Source organism: Rutidosis leptorrhynchoides, chromosome 2, assembly GCF_046630445.1.
Source record: "Rutidosis leptorrhynchoides isolate AG116_Rl617_1_P2 chromosome 2, CSIRO_AGI_Rlap_v1, whole genome shotgun sequence".
In the NCBI taxonomy this organism is placed as follows: Eukaryota; Viridiplantae; Streptophyta; class Magnoliopsida; order Asterales; family Asteraceae; genus Rutidosis; species Rutidosis leptorrhynchoides.
In genome coordinates, this window is record NC_092334.1 from 683,818,886 (window position 1) to 683,844,930 (window position 26,045).

The window sequence follows — 26,045 nt, forward strand, 5'->3', positions numbered from 1 at the left end:
ATTTTTCGGGTCATCACAACTATCATTACTAATATTAATATTATTATTAGTACTACTACTATTATTATTATTATTATTATTATTATTATTATTATTATTATTATTATTATTATTATTATTATTTTTATTATTATTATTATTATTATTATCCTGATTATTATTGTTGTTGTTATTATTGTTAGCATTAAAAATTAGTATAATTGTTATTATCATTATCAATACAAGTAGTAAATATTATTATTATGATTATAATTGCAAAAATGTATATTGTTATTATTATTGATTAAGTAAGGTATTATTATAACTATCATACTACACTTATCATTAAATATTAGTATTATCACCATATTTACGATTATTATTAATAAAAATGATTATCATTATCAATATGATTATTATTATTATTATGGTTAAGTTAATTATTTGTATTACTATAATAATCCAATTACATATTATTATCATTAAAATGAGTACTATCATCATAATTATTAATATTATTATTATCATCATTAATATCAATATTAAGATCATTATTATCATTTTTACCACTACTAATAGTAATTAGTATTATTATTTTAACAAACAAATGATATATATAAAAATATGTATATATTTAATATATATAACATAATAAAATTAATATTTGTATATATAAAATGAATAATTGAAACATATAAATTATTAATATAAAAAGAAAATAACTAATAAATTTATATATATAAATTTGTTCGATTTCAATTATATGTGTTAAATATATATACAAATGATATAGGTTCGTGAATCCGAGGCCAACCCTGCATTGTTCAATGTCGTCATATGTATTTTTACTACAAAATACAGTATTGTGAGTTTCATTTGCTCCCTTTTTAAATGCTTTTGCAATATATATTTTTGGGACTGAGAATACATGCACTGCTTTTATAAATGTTTTACGAAATAGACACAAGTACTTAAAATTACATTCTATGGTTAGATTATTAACCGAATATCGCCCTTCAAGTCTGGTAACCTAAGAATTTAGGAAAATGACCCCTAATTGACGCGAATCCTAAAGATAGATCTATGGACCTTGACAAGTCTCATTCGGGGTACGAATGCTTTAGTCCTTCGAGATTATTATACAGACGAGAGGTTCTGTTTTGGGGATATTATATGCATTAAGTTAACGTCGGTTACCAGGTGTTCAATCCATATGAATGATTTTTATCTCTATGCAGTTTGCGAAATGCCTGATATGAGAATGATGTTTATGAAAATATAAAATCTTGTGGTCTATTAAAATGATGAAAATGAATGCTTATGATAAACTAATGAACTCACCAACCTTTTGGTTGACACTTTAAAGCATGTTTATTCTCAGGTATGAAAGAAATCTTCCGCTGTGCATTTTTTCATCTTAGAGATATTACTTGGAGTCATTCATGACATATTTCAAAAGACGTTGCATTCGAGTCGTTGAGTTCATCAAGATTATTATTATTATTAAGTCAATTATAGTTAGATATATTATGAAATGGTATGCATGCTGTCAACTTTCGATGTAATGAAAGATTGTCTTTTCAAAAACGAATGCAATGTTTGTAAAATGTATCATATAGAGGTCAAGTACCTCGCGATGTAATCAACTGTTGTGAATCGTTTATAATCGATATGGACTTCGTCCGGATGGATTAGGACGGGTCCCTTCAGAGGAGATACTCGCTCCATTTGAATTAAAAAAACACAAAAAAAATTTTTATCAAAAAATAATTTTTTTTTTTTGGTATTTATCCGCCTGTCACTATTTCAACTCATCTGTGATCGGGTTCAATTCTACACTTAGTGATTCGTAAAATTGTTTCGGGTCGGGTTTGAGCCGGATTTAAGTAATCCCAGACTCGAACCCGATTAAGAAACCTTATTCCAAACTCGGGTTCATACCGTCGAGTCCCATTAACTTACTAATTGTCGGTTTATCGGGTTCTCCATGGATAAACGGGGATCCCCATTTTCTTACTAATTCTCGAATTACCAAGTTTTTTGGGTATCGAATATCTCCGTCGTTAGTAATTCTCATTCGCCGTTTGTAGTGACCCGAACTTTTCCATGTTTATATATATATTAAATGAAATTGTTATTTACATGATTAAGTGTTTCCAACATGTTAAGCAATCAAACTTGTTAAGACTTGATTAATTGAAATAGGTTTCATATAGACAATTGACCACCCAAGTTGACTGGTGATTCACGAACGTTAAAACTTGTAAAAACTATATGATGACATATATATGGATATATATAGTTAACATGATATTATGATAAGTAAACATATCATTAAGTATATTAACAATGAACTACATATGTAAAAATAAGACTACTAACTTAATGATTTTGAAACGAGACATATATGTAACGATTATCGTTGTAATGACATTTAATGTATATATATCATATTAAGAGATATTCATACATCATAATATCATGGTAATATAATAATTTAAAATATCATTTGATATTATAAACATTGGGTTAACAACATTTAACAAGATCGTTAACCTAAAGGTTTCAAAACAACACTTACATGTAACGACTAACGATGACTTAACGACTCAGTTAAAATGTATATACATGTAGTGTTTTAATATGTATTCATACACTTTTGAAAGACTTCAAGACACTTATCAAAACACTTCTACTTAACAAAAATGCTTACAATTACATCCTCGTTCAGTTTCATCAACAATTCTACTCGTATGCACCCGTATTCGTACTCGTACAATACACAGCTTTTAGATGTATGTACTATTGGTATATACACTCCAATGATCAGCTCTTAGCAGCCCATGTGAGTCACCTAACACATGTGGGAACCATCATTTGGCAACTAGCATGAAATATCTCATAAAATTACAAAAATATGAGTAATCATTCGTGACTTATTTACATGAAAACAAAATTACATATCCTTTATATCTAATCCATACACCAACGATCAAAAACACCTACAAACACTTTCATTCTTCAATTTTCTTCATCTAATTGATCTCTCTCAAGTTCTATCTTCAAGTTCTAAGTGTTCTTCATAAATTCTACAAGTTCTAGTTTCATAAAATCAAGAATACTTCCAAGTTTGCTAGCTTACTCCCATTCTTGTAGAGTGATCATCCAACCTCAAGAAATCTTTCTTATTTACAGTAATATATCTTTCTAATACAAGGTAATACTCATATTCAAACTTTGATTCAATTTCTATAACTATAACAATCTTATTTCGAGTGGAAATCTTACTTGAACTTGTTTTCGTGTCATGATTCTACTTCAAGAACTTTCAAGCCATCCAAGATCCTTTGAAGCTAGATCCATTTGTCTCTTTTTCAGTAGGTTTATCCACAAAACTTGAGGTAGTGATGATTTTCTTAACATCATTCGATTCATACATATAAAGCTATCTTATTCGAAGGTTTAAACTTGAAATCACTAGAACATAGTTTAGTTAATTCTAAACTTGTTCGCAAACAAAAGTTAATCCTTCAAACTTGACTTTTAAAATCAACTAAACACATGTTCTATATCTATATGATATCCTAACTTAATGATTTAAAACCTGAAAACACGAAAAACACCGTAAAACTGGGCATACGCCGTCGTAGTAACACCGCGGGCTGTTTTGGGTTTGATAATTAAAAACTATGATAAACTTTGATTTAAAAGTTGTTCTTCTGGGAAAATGATTTTTCTTATGAACATGAAACTATATCCAAAAATCATGGTTAAACTCAAAGTGGAAGTATGTTTTTCAAAATGGTCATCAAGACGTCGTTCTTTCGACTGAAATGACTACCTCTTACAAAAATGACTTGTAACTTATATTTTCGACTATAAACCTATACTTTTTCTGTTTAGATTCATAAAATAGAGTTCAATATGAAACCATAGCAATTTGATTCACTCAAAACGGATTTAAAATGAAGAAGTTATGAGTAAAACAAGATTGGATATTTTTTGATTTTTGTAGCTACGGGAAATATTAACAATTCTATACAAATCATATCCTAGCTAATTTATATTGTATTATACATGTATTCTAATATATTATGTAATCTTGGGATACCATAGACACGTATGCAAATGTTTTGACATATCATATCGACCCATGTATATATATTATTTGGAACAACCATAGACACTCTATATGCAGTAATGTTGGAGTTAGCTATACAGGGTTGAGGTTGATTCCAAAAATATATATATACTTTGAGTTGTGATCTAGCTTGAGACGTGTATACACTGGGTCGTGGATTGATTCAAGATAATATATATCGATTTATTTCTGTACATCTAACTGTGGACAACTAGTTGTAGGTTACTAACGAGGACAGCTGACTTAATAAACTTAAAACATCAAAATGTATTAAAAGTGTTGTAAATATATTTTGAACATACTTTGATATATATGTACATATTTGTTATAGGTTCGTGAATCGACCAGTGGCCAAGTCTTACTTCCCGACGAAGTAAAAATCTGTGAAAGTGAGTTATAGTCCCACTTTTAAAATCTAATATTTTGGGATGAGAATACATGCAGTTTTATAAATGTTTTACGAAATAGACACAAGTAATTGAAACTACATTATATGGGTGAATGATCGAAGCCGAATATGCCCCTTTTGCTTGGTAGCCTAAGAATTAGTAAACCGATCTACTAATTGACGCGAATCCTAAAGATAGATCTATTGGGCCTAACGAACCCCATCCAAAGTACCGGATGCTTTAGTACTTCGAATTCGTTTTTATCATGTCCGAAGGATTTTCCGGAATGATAGGGGATATTCTTATATGCATCTTGTTAATGTCGGTTACCAGGTGTTCACCATATGAATGAATTTTATCTCTATGTATGGGATGTATATTGAAATATGAAATCTTGTGGTCTATTATTATGATTTGATAATATATAGGTTAAACCTATAACTCACCAACATTTTTGTTGACGTTTTAAGCATGTTTATTCTCAGGTGATTATTAAGAGCTTCCGCTATTGCATACTAAATTAAGGACAATATTTGGAGTCCATGCTTGTATGATATTATGTAAAAACTGCATTCAAGAAACTTATTTTTGATGTAATATATTCTTATTGTAAACCATTATGTAATGGTCGTGTGTAAACGGTATATTTTAGATTATCATTATTTGATAATCTACGTAATGCTTTTTAAACCTTTATCGATAAAATAAAGGTTATGGTTGTTTTAAAAATGAATGCAGTCTTTGAAAAACGTCTCATATAGAGGTCAAAACCTCGCGACGAAATCAATTAATATGAAACGTTTATAATCAATATGAACGGGACATTTCACCGTTCATCTTTGTTTCAATAATATTATTAAAATGAGTAGTAAATCTAAATCACTATATATAAGTATTGAAGAATAATGTGATAGACTGATAGCAAACAAATTGTAGCTTATATTATTATTATTAATCTTTATTATTTTTATTAATGAAATTAAAATCCCTTGTGGTCATGGATACGGATATATGGTGCGGTTATATGGGCCGGTTATGCGGATTTGTATCTAAATTCATCCTCATATACGAACCCGAAAAATATTAAAATCCTCTTCATACCCGACTCACAACCCAAATATCAGGACCTGAACCCGATCCAAAAGTGTCGAGTTTTGAGTTTACTCATGTGATACGGGTCTTTTTGCCATGCCGTATAGGGGCGAACTAAAACAATGATATAATTGCAAGAAAGTAAATTATAGTGCCCCAAATGAATATTCATAAGTTTGGTGGTACAAATGAAAACCGTATATAGTTTGTAGGTGAAATGAAAAGCTTCAGTACGACACTATACTAGCCCCAAAAAGACGATAACGTCTATAGAGACGTGAGTTATAAACAAACACCCAACAAGATCGAATCAAATAACGAGTCCGCGAATCATTCAATGAAAACATTATTTTTTTTTTTTTTTTTTTGAAAAACAATTAAATTAAATAAATAGTAGATACAGAATTATGTTCCTATTATTAATCATGAATTTAAATTTGAATTAAATTCTGTCACTTTCCTCATTCAATCAAATTTACCATCTCTTAAATTCATTGATTCAAGAAAAAGCAAAATCAAAATTAGAGCTAATTTCGACTTCAAAATCATCTTATATTACTACGGTTTTTTGATTTAATTACGGATAGCTTTCATTTAATTACAATGTCGAGTTCACGGAAAGGGGGATTAGGAGCAATCGGTTCATGGATTCACAAGAAAGTTATTGATCCTTTTATTAAAATCCTTAGCAGGTAAACTTATATTTTGATTTTAAAAAAATGAACTTTTGTTATTATCATAATTTCTTAGAACTGATGATATGTATTCTGTGTGTGTTTGGTTGAAATTATGATGCTCTGTTTTTCAGGGGAGCAGAACCTAAGCAGCTGGCGTTATCGACTGCACTTGGTATTTCGTTAGGAGTTTTTCCGATTGTTGGTATGTTATTTGTTCAAATAATCTCTTTATGATTAAGAAATAAAACTAGAATTTGATTTGATTTATGTGGTTAAATATATGTTTATTGAAATATAAATGGTAATAATCTTACATCCGTAAAAAATGACTGTATAAAGATTCAGCTGCATAGTTCAAGTTGTAGTGTCACACTGTCACCTAAGCAGCACTGTTCATCGGTCCGGTTTTTAGTTTAAGGTTTCCTTAGTTTTTATAGTTCGGTTGTAAAAATTTTGGGAGCAAAACCGAAAACTGAATTCAAGTTGAAAATCGAATTTAAATTCGGTTTGGTTTCGATTAAAACTGAAAAATAAAAATAAAAATCAATATTTAACCAAATTATTCTAACCTTTCACACATGATTTAAAACCCTTGGAAATTTTATTTTACCATTTTCATGGGGTCTTAATTTTATTTTAATTTTAATTTTTTTTTTAATTTTTTCCTACTTATTGGTAGGAGGTCCACTCAGAATCAATCTCTCTATCCGTCGAATAGAGAGGGATAACTTTCTGGGTGAAGAAATTACTTGTCTTTATTCTCGGATAGGGGAAAGATTGTTTACATCTCACCTCCTCATACACCACTTATGTGGTATTGAGTTATGTTGGTGTTTTGATTTTAAAATCGGTTTGCGGTCTTTATATATTAATAATTTTATATACTATTAGTTGAATTCAAGGGCGATTCTAGGGCATAAGGGGTGGGGTCCTATGACCCACTAGTGTGAAATATTTCTATAGAATGTATACTTCAAATTCTATAGGACACCACTAAATTCAGTACGGGACCCCATATATTCTTAAAATTTATGATTATGACCACTAAACTACACTTCAAATATAATTAGTTTCAAAAATTTTTTTTGGGACCCCATAAGGTTTTCATCCTAGAGTCGCCACTGGTTGAATTAGGTTTAACCGAATTCAAAAAAGTAAAACCAAATGTTGAACAATTGAATTCAGATTCTTAAACCGAACTGAAAACTGAATTCAGATTTTAAACTGAGCTGAAAACCGAATTCAAATTCGTGTTGATTTTTTTTCAGTTCGGTTTTGGATAAAATGGTCTGGAACAAAATATTGATCACCGGCAAATAACCTGTAGAATAATGGTATATGATCATTTTTGTTCTTTTTGTGTGGGTACTATTTTTCATTCAAAGAGTTAAGAAGGTAATATGATTTCTTACTGATACCTGTAACTTGAATTATTGTTGGGTTAATATGAGATGACCATAGAAGTTATTTTGGGACCAAGAGTAATTAAGATTAGGCAACTTATGATTAGACAAAATGATTAGGCAGGCATTGTTGAGGTAATGTAATCTTATAGATTATCTTAGTGCAGAATGTGAACCAAGAAAATTTAAAGATCACTCTTTTCTTTTCTTCCCATAATAGTTACTCCGTATATGATTAGAAAAGAGATAAGCTTTATGCTAAACTTTAGGGGGATAGAACATGAAGTTTGTACTCGGTATGGGTATACCTGACAAACGGGTCAGGTTGGGTCGGTTTGGGTAACGGGTCAAAATGGCTTTGGGTTGAAATGGGTTATGGGTCAAACGGGTAAAAATTTTAAACGGGTCCAAATGGGTAGGAATTCTTAATGATGAGCCTGCCAAAACAGTAGGTGGATGTCTAGTATGGTTCTGGAGTAGTATTGTTTTCAGATTGTGTATATATTATTGTGGTATTCTGGGTAACTTGTTAGTATTATGTAACAGGGGTGACAGTGTTTCTCTGTGGGTTGGCTATAGCAGCGCTTGGACCTTCGGTCAATGCTCCAACGGTGATGCTGGCTAATTTTGTTGCTACTCCATTAGAGCTTAGGTGAAGTTTTTAAATCTCAATTCTTTTTATGGTTTTGTCGTCTTAAACTGAAAATGGTTCATGTTGCTGTTTGCCTTTTATGATTGCGAGAACTATGGGGTTTAAATCTCAATTCTAATTAGTTTTTCTCGCAGCAGATAAAAACATGATGCAATTGCTATGAATATTTTACTGATGCGATTGTTATGTTCATATTATCTATTTTCATTCAATCTCAATCTTCTTATTTATATTTCTCTTTTACTTTAGTTTGATGATAGTGTTCTTACGCTCGGGTGAGTTTCTTACTGGTGGAGCTCATTTTTCTTTGACTACTGATGCGTTAAAGAAGGTATTGACTGGTGAGGCTTCGATGGAGATCTTTCGAAGTATCCTCAATGCGGTATGCTCACTTTATATAAACCTATTTCTTTTATTTGTAATACATCAAATTGATATAAGAAATCCAAAAAAACTGAGTAGAAAGTCACCCCAAGTGTTTTGGTAATTTACACAATCTGCTAATTAACTTTGTTCAGAAAGTTAGAATACATGATAACAAATTTATTCATAATTGTTTAATAAATTGGCAGATTGGTTTTGCAGACTAATCCAACAAGACCCGACCCATTTTAAGCCATCTAAAAAGTAAAAAGTTACTGGTTTTGAACGTTTACCCAAGCTTCCCAGTCATCAGTTTTATCCTCTTTTAGTCGCAAGTCACTATTTTACGTCATTCTCTACATATTTGGACTGCAAATGATGAGCCAAGCTCGAGGTCGACTCGACTTGACCGCCTTAGCCAAAGCTCTATCTTGGCGAGCCTTTATAATGAAAGCTTGAGCCTTTATATAAAGTAGCTCGAGTCGAGTTCAAAATCGAATGACCCAATAAAAACTTGACTCGGTTGCATACATGCATAGTAGTATAGTAGTAACCTATTACATAGGGCTTTATAAGAATTCAAGTTGAGTTCTTATAACCCGCTAAAAGCTTTACTAATTTGCAAAATCTAATTCAGATGCATGACTTGATTAACTGCTTGCAGTTGTTGGGGTGGTTGTTATTGGCACCTTTAATCCTGGGGGCACTTTATATTATACTTTTACCCTGTTTTGTGATCCTGGTGCGCAAGTTCAATCCCGGTTTGAGCCCAAAATTAGCCACACCATCCAATACAGAACTGAAGCTTAAGGTAAGGGACACCTGAGGTGTGCATAGTAGCAGCAGCAAACAGCTACAACCCACCCATTGCTTCCATCTCACTTTCGATAGAAGCCGATGCGCAGACCAATTAACGTTAAAATTTGGTACTAAAATCTTCTTTATATTGAAAAAGTGGATAACTTATGCGTGGACTATTAGTTATGTTCATTCGATATTTAGTATTGAACTTGTAACAATATATAAGTTGTTTAACTTTGTAAGTATGTAAATGTAGTGATATTTTGTTTTGGAATCTTAGTTTTCTGGAATTGAAGATCAAAATAAGTAAGATGTCTAAATCTAATCTAATATTTGAAGATAAAAATGCACATCCATGCAAGGTGGTTCATAAATGTTTATGTATATTAATCCAAATATTCATTTCTCTTAAAAGAGATTTTTGGCATTTATGTTTAAAAAAAAAATTAAAACTGGATCTCAAATTTGACTATAGTTTATGTGGATTCTTTATTATATTCTACTCAAATATTCATGTTTTAATTTCTTGTACAATATTTAAGGCCCATGTGATAACAAGAGTTTATACTATACTACTTGACCAGTCAAAAGACAATTTTTTCTTCTACTCTATGGTCAAGATATACAAGCACATAGCATAAGCATGTAAATTAACAATCAGGAACCTGTGTTAATAGAAAATTAGCAAGATAAGATATAATTAATTAAAGGGCAGTTTCTAAAAGATGAAAACGAATAAGTAAAAGCTCATCTCAATCACCATTGATTGAGAATGAGTCTTGCAATTAAGCAACATTAATTCCTAGTTACAATAATCCCAAGTTCAAGTATTAGATCATCATGATTACATTACATTACATATTATAAAGAAGAGTACCAAGTTTCGTCTCAAAGTAGCCTTAATTCGAGATCGAGAGGAGATGAAGAGAGACATAGATGTGAAAAGTTGACCTGAGTCCTAACCATGGTTGATGTGTTAGAGATCATAAACCGAGAGATTGAAAATATCTCTCCCGATTTACTTTCTGATGCATTTGAGTTTCGTTTCCATTAACGAAACTCATGATACCTAGCTAAAAAGTTGGTACGAATAACCCTAAATGCACTACAACTACAACTTAAAATGTTATTTAGTCACATGGCTAAAACTCCCATTGTTTAGCCAAAGTAAAATTTACAAGTTATAAAAAGAAACATCATCTATATGTTCTTACCCTAAGAACATAAGATGGTTTTATAAAGAAAATATTTTTTTCATGAAAACTAAAAAAGAAATATTTTCAACCAAAACATACTAGCCAAGTTTTAAAAAAAAAAAAAATCTAAGACTAGGGTTCAAGTTTTTTTTAAATTTTTACCAAAAACTTGGGGCATATTCCAATGCCCATCATTTAACCTATATGTATCATATTTATAAAGGACATCTTTCATCAAAAGTTTTGGACTTGAATCATTTACAAATTCCCTTAGATTTACATTGATGTCTTTTTTTTAATCGTTGGCCTTTTCCATAGGCCAAAACGTTTAGTAAATAATGTTTTCTCCAACTTAGGAAAGAGTTTTTCATAGCCATAAGTTGGTAAGATGCACATGCATATGCTTTGTGGGGTGTCCTTATCTCTTGTGGGGGCCCCTGCCCCTTTAAGAGAAAACAGAAAAAAGTACTCCAGATTTGGATGGTAGCCCCTATGGGGGGCTTGTTTTCATGCCTTGATTGAATGTATAATAATCAAGGATCATGAAAAATTGAGAGAATGAAAGAGATGTAACCATGGTTGGGCCAAAGGTCTTCTTTTTTGGAATGCAAAAGATTCTAAGAATCCAAAAGGAAGATGTATCCGAATTCAGTTCCATTGATGCAATTCTTGAATCTCTTAATGATGAGCAGTGGGCGATTGTAGAACCACACTTACGCCTGTAGCACAGAAAAACAAACTGTCAAAAATGTTAGTAACTCTCTCGATACGCTTATAATCATTCTCTCATTCCATCCCTAAGTGTCGTAATTCTTTTTTTTCGATCAAATTTTGAAGATTTATCATTTGTGTAGATTTATGGAAAATATTTAATGGATTTATCATTGCCCATAATATGTTTGGAATAAGAAAATTAATGACCAAAGAATATATACTGTAATAAACTCGACGTGTAATGCAAATCAAACCTGCAGGTTGCAATGGCGGAGAAGCTGCAAGGGAAATCGGGGTACCATATTGTTGTGCGTACCCTCCTGAAGAATTAACGGCCGAATACTGGTAGAGATGGTGTGGATACACACCATAGCTCTGACCAGCAGTGGGGTAACTTCCATGACCACCTTCGGCCATGTTCAAATAAGGGTAGAAGGCGGCGGCTGCAGCGGCTGCACCGGCAGTTGTGATCATACCACCACCAGCTGCACCAACACTTGTTCCATAATATGGATATTGTCCATTTGTTCCTCCATACACATTGTAGTAACTCTGAACATAAAAATATTAGTCAAATTGAACATCACAAATGATACAAACACTACTATAACTATCTCATGATTTATTAGCACATTATCATTAAAAAGTGTGAATTATTTATATTAAATTCCTTACACTAAATGTGTGTATGTTTTCACTCATAAAATAAAATTGCAAGAAAAATATCACATTTAATGGTGTGTACAAAACATAAACTTAGCAGAATCAACATTGTTAAGTTAAATTTATCAAACTTAATTTGTTCACACCTCCCATTGTGTGAAGAAATGAGTTGGACAAATTACTTGTTCACACCTCCCATTGTGTGAAGAAATGAGTTAGACAAATTACTTCACACTTTTAATTGTTACGGAGTATTAAGTATTAACCTTTGTAGTAAACATTTTATGTAGTATAATTATAAAGTGTCAAAATGTGTAAATATTTTTTTTTTTTTTTTATCTATTTTCACGCTTATGAATGTTTTAAACTTTTTAAATACTTAATTATAAGTGGGATTACAACGAAATATTTATAACTTTTTTGTTATAGTGAAAATACTATTTTTTTTCTTAAAAAAATAAGTCTACACTAAGCGCTAAGCGTAAATTTCAATTATCTTGTAATTATTTAACTTTTTATGAGTGAAAAGCGTGTATTATATTCCTTATTTTAATAGATTACGTACTTTGTAAAAGTAAAAAATAAAAAAATTAAATATTAACATTTACTTTGAAATATATGTTATATAAAAGTAATTAACGACTCTTAAATATATATGTCGTACCGTTGGATAGGTGTAATCTGGAGAATATGGAGAGTATCTGAAATCAAAAAATTAGAAAAATTAGAGAACCTGAAACTTAACTTGCAGAATAAGTAACATATGTAGAAGTGTATGCATATTCATGAACGAATAATAGTAATTAATGTAAAAAAAAAAGTCCATAGGAATAACAGAATACATATTACATATACCTACAATTATATAATGTCGTATGGCAGGATAAATGTAAATTAAGTACTAGAAGTCCCAAAATTATGTTAAAAGTCGAGTAAAAGTACAGTACTAGTCATGTGCAGTTTACAGGTTAGTTTGACTATGGTCAGAGATAGAAAGAGCATGGTAATCATGATGATGATGATGATGATGATGCATGTGCCTAGTGGAAGCATGCTTGAATACAGAAAGTAAATTTACAGATGAATGCTTTTATTTGTTTATTAATTTCTTTTTCTATGAGTTGTCACTCCCCACATGCTTCACAACCACTCATTAATTTCATTTTTTCATTTCTAGCAACAATTTACCACTATATTTATTATTTATTTATTGTAATAACCATTTGTGTATATGTATGTTACGTGCATGTGTAGGTAAGTGAAAATAGCTAATGAAAGAAGAGAGACTTAAAAGTTTAGTAACATGCATATTAACATACCAATAACAATAGCAATTAATAATAATAATAATAATAATTAATAATTAATAATTAATAATTAATAATAATAATAATAATAATGAAAATAGCTATTATTGGGGACACTTTGGTGGTGGGGAAGGTTTTGCATTTGATTATGGAGGATGGGCCTCGTTTTGGGCTACATCTCAACGTTGAAAAAACTGAAATTTTCTGGCCTAAGGAGGACCCTCGCAGCAGGTAAGTAGGTGTCTTTCCTCCTAATATTGCTCGACCTTTAAATGATGTTAAGTTGCTTGGGGCCCCCGCAAGTTTCGATCCTGGTTTTTGTAGTGAACTGGTGATGCAAAGGGTGACCAAGTCCATTGCGCTTATGGATAAGGTTGCTAAGCTTGATGATCCTCAGTGTGAGTTGTTGTTGCTTTCTAAACTCTAATTTACCTTGCGTACTTGTCCTCCTAGTATATTTGAGGCGGCTCAACGCGCTTTCGATGGAGCCCTTCGATCTTCCTTGGAGCGTATTGTTACTGCTTCAGGGCCTGGGTTTGGTGATTGGCAGTGGCGGCTTGCCACCTTGCCATTTGCATTTGGAGGGCTTGGTGTTTTTTCTGCGGGAGATGTTCGTCATTATGCTTTTCTGGCTTCTCGATTACAGTCTGCTGGGTTGCATACCGAGCTCCTACGTCATGCGGGTATTGTTGGTCTTGGTCGTGCTTTTGAAGATGCATTGGGTCTGTTTAATAAAACGGTTGGGTTTGATATTTTAAGTAATCCGAGTGAGGTCGCTGCCCCAATACTCATGAAGAAATTGGCAGATGTTTATTTCACAAAGGTTACCGCTTCTGCAGATTCCTCTTTTTCGTTATCTCCCCGACAATCGGCCTTATGGAAATCACAGCAGGGTGATCACACCTCTGATTGGCTAAGGGCAGTCCCTATTTTGGGGTTGGGTCAGACGATGAACGCAAAGACTTACCGATGTGTGTTGTGCTACCGGTTGGGTGTTCCATTGTTCTCTATCTCGACGACATGCTCTGCCTGTTCAAGGGTTTTTACTGGGGATATTTTTGGGGATCACGCGGTGTCTTGTGCTGGTGTGGTGGGTATTAAGCATCGACATAATGTTGTTCGGGATTCACTTGTTGATGTTTGTTATCGATCTGGGATTTCAGCGAGGGAGGAGGTTGACATTGGGTTGTCTGGAGAGAACGACAGAGCCCTCAGACCTGCAGATGTGTTACTTTATTCCTGGGATTGTGATCGCGATGTTTGTGTTGACTTGACAGGGTCTTCTCCTTTGACACAGTCTGGGCTTTCTGACTTTGTCCCTGGACGTGCTGTGGTTGATGCGGCTCGTCGGAAGCGGGTCAAGTACGGATCTAGCTGTCAGGCGATTGGTTATGGTTTCATTCCTTTCTCATTTTCTTCACTTGGGGAATTAGAAATGGAGGCTGTTTCTTTACTAAAGAGGGTTCAGAAGAGTTCGATGGCTCAAGATATTGGTGCGTGCTGCTGCTTATATTTTTACCAGGATAGGTTTTGCTATTGCTAGAGGTGTGGGGGCCCAGATTGTCTCTAGGTCTCCCACTAATTTTTTGTAAGTTTTAAAACTTTTAAGTTTATTTTTTTTATAATAATAATACAACAACAACAACAACAACAGTACCCAATACCACTTGAGTGGTGTATGGGGGAGGTGAGATGTAGACAATCCTTCCCTTATCCGAGAATAAAAACAAGTCATTTCTCCACCCAGAAAAGTAGAGAAAGTCATCCCTCTCTTTATTCGGCGGATAAAGAGATTGCTTCCGAGTGGACCTCCGGCCTTTTTTTTATTTATTTATAAAAATAGTAAAAAAAAAAAAAAAAAAAAAAAAAAAAAAAAAAAAAAAAAAAAAAAAAAAAAAAAAATAATAATAATAATAATAATAATAATAATAATAATAATAATAATAATAATAATATTATTATTATTATTATTATTATTATTATTGGTGGATCTCATATTTATGTTACCGGTGATGATTTATATACTACAATTTTGGAGTCGTACGCTATCATTTTGAATCGTATACCATCAAATATGTTTTAAACTATCGTATAGCATAATACTCTAAAGCACGTTTAGGACAAATGACAATGATTGTGTGTAATCACTTTTCTCTTGTCATATTTATGTTTGTAAACCCTTGATATTTACATTAAATGATTTATGCAAGCTATTTCATGATACATTTATTAAATCAAACTATATATGTAACGTGCTTTAGAACATTATACTTTACAATACGCTATGGTTCTTAAATATATGTCTTAAAGTTTAATACATAAAGTAACCTATTTGATGTAAATCAATTTTGAAATCTTTTGTTTTTGTGTGTATATATGTGTGTATATATCGTTTGCACGATCTTTAGATTCGTTATATGTGAGTATTACGTTTTTTGGCAAGAAAATAAAAAAATATTTATGTATGTTTCATGTATGTAGAGAGAGCGAAGATGAGAGAGAAACCAACCCATAAAGATTAGTAGTAGGAAAAGGGATGCCTTGGTGGATGGCATAATGAGGGAAGGCTGTAGCAGAAGGGAAAGCTGTTGTTCCCATTCCACCTGCACCACCAGCATGACCTTGATGATGATGATGATGATGATGATATCCTCCTCCATAACCACCCATAACCCTAATGGTCCTTCCTCCACCTACATAATATATAAATATAATTATAGTTGCATGCATACATACATTTATGGGGGATGATTCTCACACACATTTTTTTGAGCCTCACACACCAATTTAAAGAAATGGAGTATTATTAGAAGAGTAAAAGGTTAAAATAGGTGTGTGAGGATTAAAAAAGGGTGTGTTAGAATCATCCCCTTACATTTATACATACTAGTTAAATGCATGCATATGATGTTGAAAACTCTATGTTTATACTATACCCTTTAGGTGACCATTTTAGATATTTGAATTTTATGCTATGTGATTCTTTATACCATATCGTTTACACATATATCATGTAGATATACTAATTTAGTCATCACATGATATATACTTATATACAATTAAAAATGTTATGCTTTTAATCGAACCAAAGTTAAATTGGCTTGCAAGCAAAGATTTGTTCTAATTGTACCAAAGAAAGTGTAAAGTTTATATCAAGTTTATATGAATTTATATTTTTGAAATCAAATGTGAAACTACTACTACTGTATTTTAAGTTACGCATGTTGAGAAAATAATATAAACACAGTACGATCAAGTTGAACATATATGAGACTAATAATATGAGTATATGACCTGTCATGCTTCGTTATTTTGTTTTTGCTTTTATAAGAAACACGCACATAAATATAGATACATATTTATGTATGCATGTTTTGTGGTTGTAATTAAAGCATTACATTCATACAATCATACACTTCTTTATAAAAGTGGAAACCCTACATCACTCAACAATATTCATTGATTCCTTTTAGTCACAACTTCAACTTTTATGTTAATCTTATTTTGCAAAGGATATTCATTTGAACTTATGACCTCTAAGTTATTATCTTAACAAATTTACTACGTACATATCATTCCCTTAATCGACTGTACGTCTGATCATATCTACATATATAATTCAATCAAATTCAAGATTTCATATGCTAAAACTAATAAACAGACCTAAATTCCATAAAGATTAATATTTTTTATACCCAAGTAACAAAACCAACATAAAATATCCACTACTTTATTTATAAAAAAGGTTTAAAAAAACATAATTGTAATTCAAAAAGTGATGTCATACCAAGTTTGTTAGGAGTAGAAGGTTTAGATCTTTGAACACCTAAAGAAGCAAGATTACAATTAGCCCTCCGGCCATCAATCACCGGAGCTGCATCAACACATGCCCTCATCGCCGCATCAGCTTCCCGGAAAGTCACCTACATTTTTGGCCGGAATTTAGTAAAAAATAAAAAAGAAAGAAACTCACAAACACAGATAAAAACTCAACATCATGACAAAATTCTTTTGCAAGATTTTAATACACCAAAAACCCATTACAATAATGAATAATAGAAGTAAGAAAGATGAAAAAAAATCATACAAAGCCATAGCCTTTAGATCTGCCGGTAGTTTTATCAGTGATAACAACGGCTTCCAAGATCTCACCAAATTGTTCAAAATAAGTTTTCATGGTATCTTTTTGTGTTTCCCAAGCCAACCCACCAACAAAAACTTTTGTATATGTTGTATCACCAAACTGTCCAGCTGTGTAGTTACTGGTGGGTGTCACCGCCGCCGCAGCCGGAGTCATTTTTTTCTTTTCGGTTAGATCTTTTGGTGGTGTAAATTGGTTGGTTTGTTAGTTACAAAAGAAGTGGTTTATTATAAGGGTAGGGGTTTAATTAGGAAGAAAAAAAAAAGAAAAACAAAGAGGAAAGAAAGTGATGGTGTTGATGATCAAGCAGACAATATGGTCAGAAATCCAGCTATTAAACTAGAATTATTTATTATTTATAATTTATAATACAAAATAAAAAGAGAAAATAAGAATGTGAAAAAATTGAGAGAGAAAAGCAAAAGGTAGAAAGAGTAAAAGAGATATGATAATACGGACCAATTATACACCATTTGACACCCCACTATTTGATATCTACCACCTTCTAACCACAGCGACTGTAATCTACTTTCTTTCTTGGTCAAACTTTCATGTTGACTATGTTTACTAGATCTAACTTTCTGATAGTTTCGATACCTAATTTGTATCATATTGAACGGTTAACTTAAGTAATAGTTTTAAGTGTAGTTAGTTCCGATGATTTTGTTAAATTTATATCCTAATTGCAAGATTATCTTTATTTCTAATCATGTTATTTGTTTTGTAGTTTGATGTCTTTATTGGAATAAACTAGTTTTCGAACCTTCGCTTCGCGTCGGGAGTTCGGTTTTCAAAGTATTTTAGTGCGTTTAGTTTGTAAAATTATTTTGTAGTTAACGATGATGTCATTGAAGCGCAACTCGAGTCGAACTAAAAGGTGTAACCCGTCAAAGATTTAAATTTTATTTTAAATTAACAATATATGTGTATCTTCGCGTTTCGCTATGGGATTGTTGACTTTTAAAAATTTAACGCAATTAAGTCGTTATCTTATATTAACACTTCGTATGATTTAAGAGTTGAAGATTTATTGAGATATATCCAAAAATCACTAAATAATTAAAAAATAATAATAAGACCCATATGTGTTTGTTGTTAATAGATAAAAATAGTTACGGAGCCTGCGAGTGAAAAATCAACGTGTATGAAAAGTACCCCAAATATTTAGCGTTTTTTTAAAAAGAATCCATTTTGCGTATAGTTAGTGACATTGTGTTCGTAAAATTATTTCGAGTTTAACGATGGTGCCGGAAAAATTTAACTCGTTGCGAGCGAGAAAATATGACCAGTTGAATATTTGGGTGGAGTTTATTTAAGATTTTTTATAAAAATGTTGATTTGACACTTTAACCCCCTGTTTGGGGGGGCGATTTTAATTTTTGAACAAAGTGTGGGGGTTTTTTTGGTGAAATGGAATTTAGTAAAAAAAAAAGGTGGAAATGACGAAAATACCCCTGGTATTATTCATCATTTTTGTCTAATAGTTAATATAGTAATAAAAGTTTGGTGCTTTGTTGATGATGTCCAAAGTTGTGAGGGGCTAAAGTGTAGATTCTGGTCCTTCAAGGATGTGAGATGGCATTGTGGATCAAATGACCCGTTAGGGTTTCTGTCTTCATCATAAAAACAACCGATCTTCTTCAATTGTTCATCTTGTTCAATCTTTCTGTTATTAAGTGTTGAGTATATGTGATTATCTTGTTGATATTCACCGTTATTGCCTTCTTCCTTATTGTCTAGTTCATTTGTCTTTTCTCTATTGTTACTCTGTGTAATTATGGTTTGGATTTGGAGTGTTTATCAATAAATTATATATTCTGGAGTTGGTTTTGCATATTTCTTCATGGTATCAGAGCGGATTGGTGATGATTCATGATTTCATTTGAACAAATTGAAACCCTAATAAGTAGGGATTCGTAGTTGAATCGTTTCTTGCGATTCCTGGATTTCTGTTCATATCTATTGGGTTCGTTGGTGGGTCTGTTCATATCTATTGGATTTCTGTTTTTATGTTCTGAAGGTGTATTGAAGAAAACCTTATTTTCAACAAACTAAGGGTTAGGGTTTTTTGTTTTGGTCTTGTCTAATCCAAGTCTTCCGCAGACTCTGTTTCGTGTTTCTTCATTGACTCTCATATCTTTAAAGGGGAGTCTCGTGTTTATTCGTGTTTTTTCTATTACCCTAGATCGGATCCTCTGTGCCCAACTCTTGATCTAGATCCTTGAAATCCATGAATACCTGATCAAGCACATAGTTAATTCTTGACCACTACTTTGTGTTTTGCCTATACTAACCTACAGGGCTTGCTTGGTTTTTTAACCAATTTGCTTTTGGAGTTCAGTAAGTTGGTTTCTTCCTTACAGGTGTTTGTGTAGTGTTCTTTGCTGGTCACTGTGTTATCTGCTCTGCTTGTTGGTTGTTTTTTATTCTACTTCTTTACTTAAGTTGTCTTTGCTTGCATTCGGGTTCTTGTATTTGTTGCCTTTTGTTTTGTTTAATGGCTGGTGATGATACTAATGGTAGTGGAACCACGGTCACTCAAGTGAGTAACCTTGATTTTGGTAATATACTTTACTTGCATAGTAGTGATACTAGTATTACTGCTTTTATTTTCTTGAAATTAAAAGGAACGAAAAACTATAATGTCTGGAGTAGAGCTATGTTGTTAGCTCAGCAAACCAAAAATATCACTGGGTTTACTGGTGGGACTGAAATTAAAAGTACTACTGATGAAGTTCTTGCTTTACAATGAGATAGATGTAATTCTGTGTTCCTTTTGTGGATTCTTGATTCTATTAGTGAAGAATTGTTCTCTGGTCAAGTTTTCTCTAAATATGCTAAAACTGTGTAGGATGAGTTGAAAGAAACTTATGACAAGATAGATGAGTCAATCACTTTTAATCTGCATAAAAAGATTAATACAATCTATTAAAATGGTGATTCATTACCTGATTACTATCATAAGTTAAATTCTTTGTGGAAACAGTTTGATGCCCTTGTTAAATTGCCTTTTTGTGGTTGTGATAACACTGAGTTTAAAAGTTATATGATTTAATTAAACTTATGAAATTTTTAATGGGCTTGGATGAGTGTTATCATGCTGTTAGGAGCAATATTTTGAACAAAGAGACACTTCCCTCTGTTCAAACTGCTTTTTCTATTGTGACCAGAGTATGAGATTCTTCTTCTGCTTCTTCTTCTAATAGTTCCCTCAAGTCGCAACATTCTGCTTTTCTTATGTCAAAAACCTTTGACAACAAAAAAAATTTGGTAGAGGTCCTAACACAAACTTGAAGTGCACTAAGTGTAATATGACTGGGCATACTATTGACATGTGTTATGAAATTGTGGGCTATCCTCCTGGTTGGGTTAAAAGGAATAATGATAACACCATTAAAATTGTTACTAGTAATAATGCCATGTCTACTTCTAATAATCAAGGATCACCTTTCACTTCTGATCAAATTATTAAGCTTATGCGTTTGATCAATGATACATCTGTGACTGGAAGTGCCCAAGGAAATGTTGCAGGTACTTTTAAAAATATGAATGTTTTTTTTATAACAACTTTAAAAGATTTTTTAAGTCCAATAGTTCCGCTAATAATCTTAGTAAGTGTGGTTGTTGGATTATTGATTCTAGGGCAACCCACCATATGACTGGTAGCTTGTCCAACATGAAAAATGCTTTTGATGTATCAACTTTAGGTATGACTGTTGGTCATCCTAATGGTGCTCAAGCTTTGATTACCAAAATTGGTGATTTAACTCTAAATGTTAACATTACCTTGTCAAATCCGTTGGTTGTTCCTGGATACTGTGTTAATCTTCTATCTGTTCATCAGCTTTCAAAAAATATAAGAATATTTGTTGGTTTCAATGATTCTAAATGCTACATTCATTACTTGTTGGAAAAGTAGATTGTAGGAACTGGTAGTATGAAGAATGGTTTATACCCTGTTTGATGTTTTAAAGGTGAATATTCCATATGTGTGACTAAATTCTATGTGTCTTTTAATCTTTGGCATTGTAGGCTTGGACATCCTGCCAAGCTTGTTCTAGATCTGTTAAAACATGATCTAGAGTGGAGTGGTGATTCTGGGAATCACATCTGTGATACTTGCTATAAGTCAAAGCAAACAAGGGAGCCTTTTCCCTTAAGCGATCACAAATCCACTGCTTTAGGTGACCTTATACATTTGAATTTATGGGGGCCATATAGGATCACTTCTAGAGATGGGTATAAGTACTTTCTTAATGTGGTTGATGACTATCCTAGAGGTGTGTGAGTTTATTTGCTTAAATCTAAAAATGATGTGTTTGATATGCTTGAAACCTTTTCTAACTTGCTTTTGAATCAGTTTGATAAACATGTTGAGATAATAAGGTCTGATAATGGAACTGAATTTGTCAATAGCAAGTTTGATTTATTTTGTAAAAATAAAAGGATTGTTCATCAAACCAGTTGCGCTTACACTCCTCAACAAAGTGGCATTGCTGAGAGAAAGCATACATATTTGCTTAATGTTGCTAGGTCTTTATTATTTCAAAGTGGATTTCTCTTAATTTTTGGACTGAGTGTATTTTAACAGCTGGGTATTTAATCAACAGGCTTCGCTCATATGTTCTAGGTGGCAAATCTCCTTTTAAAATCATATATGAAAGAAAATGAAATTTCTCTCATTTAAAGGCTTTTGGGTGTCTTTGTTTTACAACTTTTTAAATAGTAGTGATAATTTTTAAAAAATAGCTGAAAAGTTTGTCTTGATTGGTTATTCAAATTTCAAAAAAGATTACAGTTGCTGAGTTTAGTGTCATTAAACAGAAACAACACTTGGATTATTTCTGAACTTCGTCCTGGAAGTAAACCCATTGGGTGTAAGTGAATTTATAAGATAAAATATAATTCAAATGATGAAATTGAAAGATACAAGGTCAGATTAGTTGCTAAGGGGTACAACCAAAGGGAGAGTATTGACTATGAGGAGACCTTTTCTCCCGTTAGCTGTAAAAAATGATTGGTCTATGTTCCAACTTGATATTAATAATGTATTTCTTTATGGTGATCTTGTTGAAGATGTTTATATGAATCTACCTGATGGTTACTTTGATAAATCCGATAATAGAGTGTGTAAGTTAACCAAGTCATTGTATGATCTAAAACAAGCACCAAGACAATGGAATGAAAACTTGACCTCTTTACTGATTGAGTATGGTTTTTTGCAAAGTGTAAATGACTATTCTCTTTATACTTTCTCAAAAGATGATATCTTTATAGATCTGCTTGTGTATGTTGATGATATTATTGTCACTGGGAACAATAACTCTGAAATTGATAAAGTTAAGAGTTTTCTTAAGTCTAAATTTAAAATAAAAGATTTCGGGGATTTGAAGTACTTTCTTGGTATTGAGTTGGTTAAAACCGAAGATAGGTTATCTTTAAATCAAAGAAAATATTGTCTTGAGTTGTTAAGTGAATTTGGTATGCTTGGTTCCAAGCCTATGGCTACCCCTTTGGAACCTAACTCTGTGCTTGCATCTGATGAGTCTGAATCTGTGTGACGATCGCTCCAAATCCATATGGACGAACACGTCATTCATCGATTTCATTGCGAGGTATTTGACCTCTATATGATACATTTTGTAAACATTGCATTCTTTTGAAAAGGCACACCATAAATGAATATTTAAATCAAAGGTTTTCGACATCTGATGATTTCTACATATAGACAATCACCATAAATAATAGTTTACAATAGTACTTCCGTTGACAATGCAGTCAAAATAAGATACATGGTGATGATTTGGTGAATGCAACGTTTCCTTGAAAAAATATGCCATGTAAGACTCCATGCACATAGCTTGTGTAACATATAATCAAACAGCGGAAGACTTCTAGGGAACCTGAGAATAAACATGCTAACAAGTGTCAACACAAAGGTTGGTGAGTTCATAGTTTTAATGTTTCGTATAATCTGTATATAAAGGTGGATCACAAGATTTCAGTTGTTTCATCCAGAAACGTTTATCAAAATATTCTACGAAATTGAGCACCCTGGTAACTAAACTTTAACGTATATATAATTTGTACCCTTTGTATAATCATCTTAATAATACACGCAAACCAACGTGTACGCTTCTCAAATAGCATACATCCGTTAAAAGGCTAGTGCTCTAGCTCGGACGGGGATATCAAGCCCTATGGATCCATATACTACTACTCGCGCCCACCAGTTCTTATAACTGGCAGTTACTAATTACCAAAGCTAAGGGATTTTCGGTTCAAACTCAGTGTAGAATTTAGTATGTACTTGTATCCATTGCGTTTAAAATAAAGTGCATGTATTCTCAGTCCAAAAATATAGATTGCAAAAGCAATTAAAAAGGGATCAATGAAACTCACCTTAGCAGCATATAAAGTCGTTCACCAAAATGTGATCGAAACTCGGATTACCAAATAATCGTAGATCTCAACCTAGAGAACATATGTTGGTCAATAAACGTCTATCAAGCTAGGTCAGGTCATAGTGTATCACAATCCTAATGCTCGAGATCGACATACAAAAGTTATCCAATATCGTTTCAAAAGTCAATTTTGACAGTTGTTTAACAAAACGAGACGTACCTTATATAAGGATTCATTTACTCGGTTGGTAATATTCAAAAATCCAAATTATCAATCTCGTAAACGAGTTGTTTAAATCTTAATTGTAGATTCAAAAGCAATTTTAATTAACGTCAATCATAATTCAGTTGATCATATCTTTTAATCCGTTCATCGAAATTATTCGATATCTAAATGAAAAGTTATTGATTTTTCGCCAGCTTTCCAAAAACATGTATATCATATACTTTTTACCAGTAATATATGTATTTAATTCGTGATTCATTATAACTGTTTAACGACGAAATTTAGCATACAAGCATATATAATATATATATATATATATATATATATATATATATATATATATATATATATATATACTCGAGCACTAGACATGGATACACAATTAATATATAAAAGATAAAATATGAGTGCTTACGTATAAATATTGAGATTCAATATTGTAGGAAAGTACGTAGACATAACGGAGATGATAAACACTAGATTTGATTCACAAATATACCCCCGAACATTACCCATAACCTCTTTGGCAATAACCCATAATTTCCTTAGCTCTATCCCGCTCAAAAACCCATTTTGAAGGTGACACGCTCATAACCTCATCGTAGTATTTTAGGTATATATACTACTAATAATAATATTATAATAAGATTAATAATAATAATATTAATCTTAATAATAATAATAATAATAATAATAATAATAATAATAATAATAATAATAATAATAATAATAATATAAAAAATAATAATTCGGAGGAATGAACCGAGCTTTTATAGTATGTGGCCTGCTACAGTACCTCATGCGATCGCATGAGTTTTCAGTGTTTTTGCCATGCGATCGCATGGTCGTCTTATCCGTTTTTGTTTGTTAGTTCGTCGACATCAAATAGTGTTTACTGTAGCAAATAGTGTTTTACTGCAGCAAATAGTGTTTACTGTAGCAAATCACTGTAGCAAGCCGTTAGCAAAATACGGTTCACTGTAGCAAATAGTGTTTTACTGTAGCAAATAGTGTTTTACTGTAGCAAAGTCATTTTACTGTAGCAAATAGTGTTTTACTGTAGGAAAGTCATTTTTACTTGTACATATATATATATATATACATACATATAATTATTCATGAATCGTCGAGAGCAGTCAAATGTAATGAAACAGTTCTAAAATTTTGAGATTCAACTTCATAGACTTTGCTTATCGTGTCGGAAACGTTAAATCATTTAAAGATAAAGTTAAAATTTGGTCAAAAATTTTCGGGTTGTCACAATCTGATAAGAGACTTGATGACATTTCTGATTATCAAAAGCTAGTTGGAAAGTTAATCTATTTGACCCTGACCCGACCTGCCATCTCTTATTCTGTTCAATGAGTCAATATATGCATGCTCCCCTTGAATCTCATGCTAAAGCTGCTTTTAGAGTGTTGAGATATCTAAAAGGCAGTCCAGGTGCAGGGATTCACATTACAAAACAATTTGGTATTTTAAATCTTGTTGCCTTTTCTGATGCTGACTGGGGAAAATGTTTGGGGTCAAGAAGGTCTGTTTCAGGGTATTGTTTATTCTTGGAAGGGTCATTGATTGGATGGAAAAGTAAGAAATAGCCAAAGGTTTCAAGATCTTCAACTGAATCTGAATATAGATTCTTAGCTTTTACAACTTGTGAAATTTTATGGGTTGTAAAACTGCTATCTGATCTTAAAATAAACACACTGCTACCTGTTAAACTCTTTTATGATAATAAGTCTGCTCTTCTTTTGGCTGCTAATTCAATGTTTCATGAAAGGTCTAAACACTTTAAAATTGATGTTCATATTGTTAGAAAAAAGTGTATGGTATGCATTATCAAAATCGAATAAATAGATACTACTAAACAAGTAGCAGATATCTTTACAAAAGCTTT

At 32.1% G+C, this 26,045-nt stretch overlaps 2 protein-coding genes across 4 annotated transcripts; one reads left to right on the forward strand and one right to left on the reverse strand.

The window, feature by feature from the left end:
* Nucleotides 1-5,977: 5,977 nt before the first annotated feature.
* Nucleotides 5,978-9,776, forward strand: LOC139894005 (uncharacterized). Of its 2 annotated transcripts, none has more exons than XM_071877210.1 (5): nt 5,978-6,293; nt 6,410-6,480; nt 8,228-8,333; nt 8,583-8,715; nt 9,334-9,776. In XM_071877210.1, the coding sequence occupies exons 1-5, from the start codon at nt 6,205-6,207 to the stop codon at nt 9,520-9,522; spliced, it is 588 nt and encodes a 195-aa protein (XP_071733311.1). In that variant the 5' UTR covers nt 5,978-6,204; the 3' UTR covers nt 9,523-9,776. The 2 variants fall into 2 exon arrangements, with proteins under 2 accessions (XP_071733311.1, XP_071733312.1); XM_071877211.1 differs by having other exon boundaries at nt 9,361-9,776.
* Nucleotides 9,777-10,212: 436 nt separating this feature from the next.
* Nucleotides 10,213-17,912, reverse strand: LOC139894006 (uncharacterized). 2 transcript variants are annotated; one of them, XM_071877213.1, is made up of 6 exons: nt 17,465-17,912; nt 17,165-17,300; nt 15,887-16,070; nt 12,735-12,771; nt 11,662-11,959; nt 10,213-11,432 (listed from the first exon to the last, which is right to left on the reverse strand). In XM_071877213.1, exons 1-6 carry the CDS (start codon nt 17,672-17,674, stop codon nt 11,407-11,409), a joined length of 891 nt encoding a protein of 296 aa, XP_071733314.1. In that variant the 5' UTR covers nt 17,675-17,912; the 3' UTR covers nt 10,213-11,406. The 2 variants fall into 2 exon arrangements, with proteins under 2 accessions (XP_071733314.1, XP_071733313.1); XM_071877212.1 differs by having other exon boundaries at nt 10,213-11,412; nt 17,465-17,911.
* Between the last annotated feature and the right edge of the window lie 8,133 nt (nt 17,913-26,045).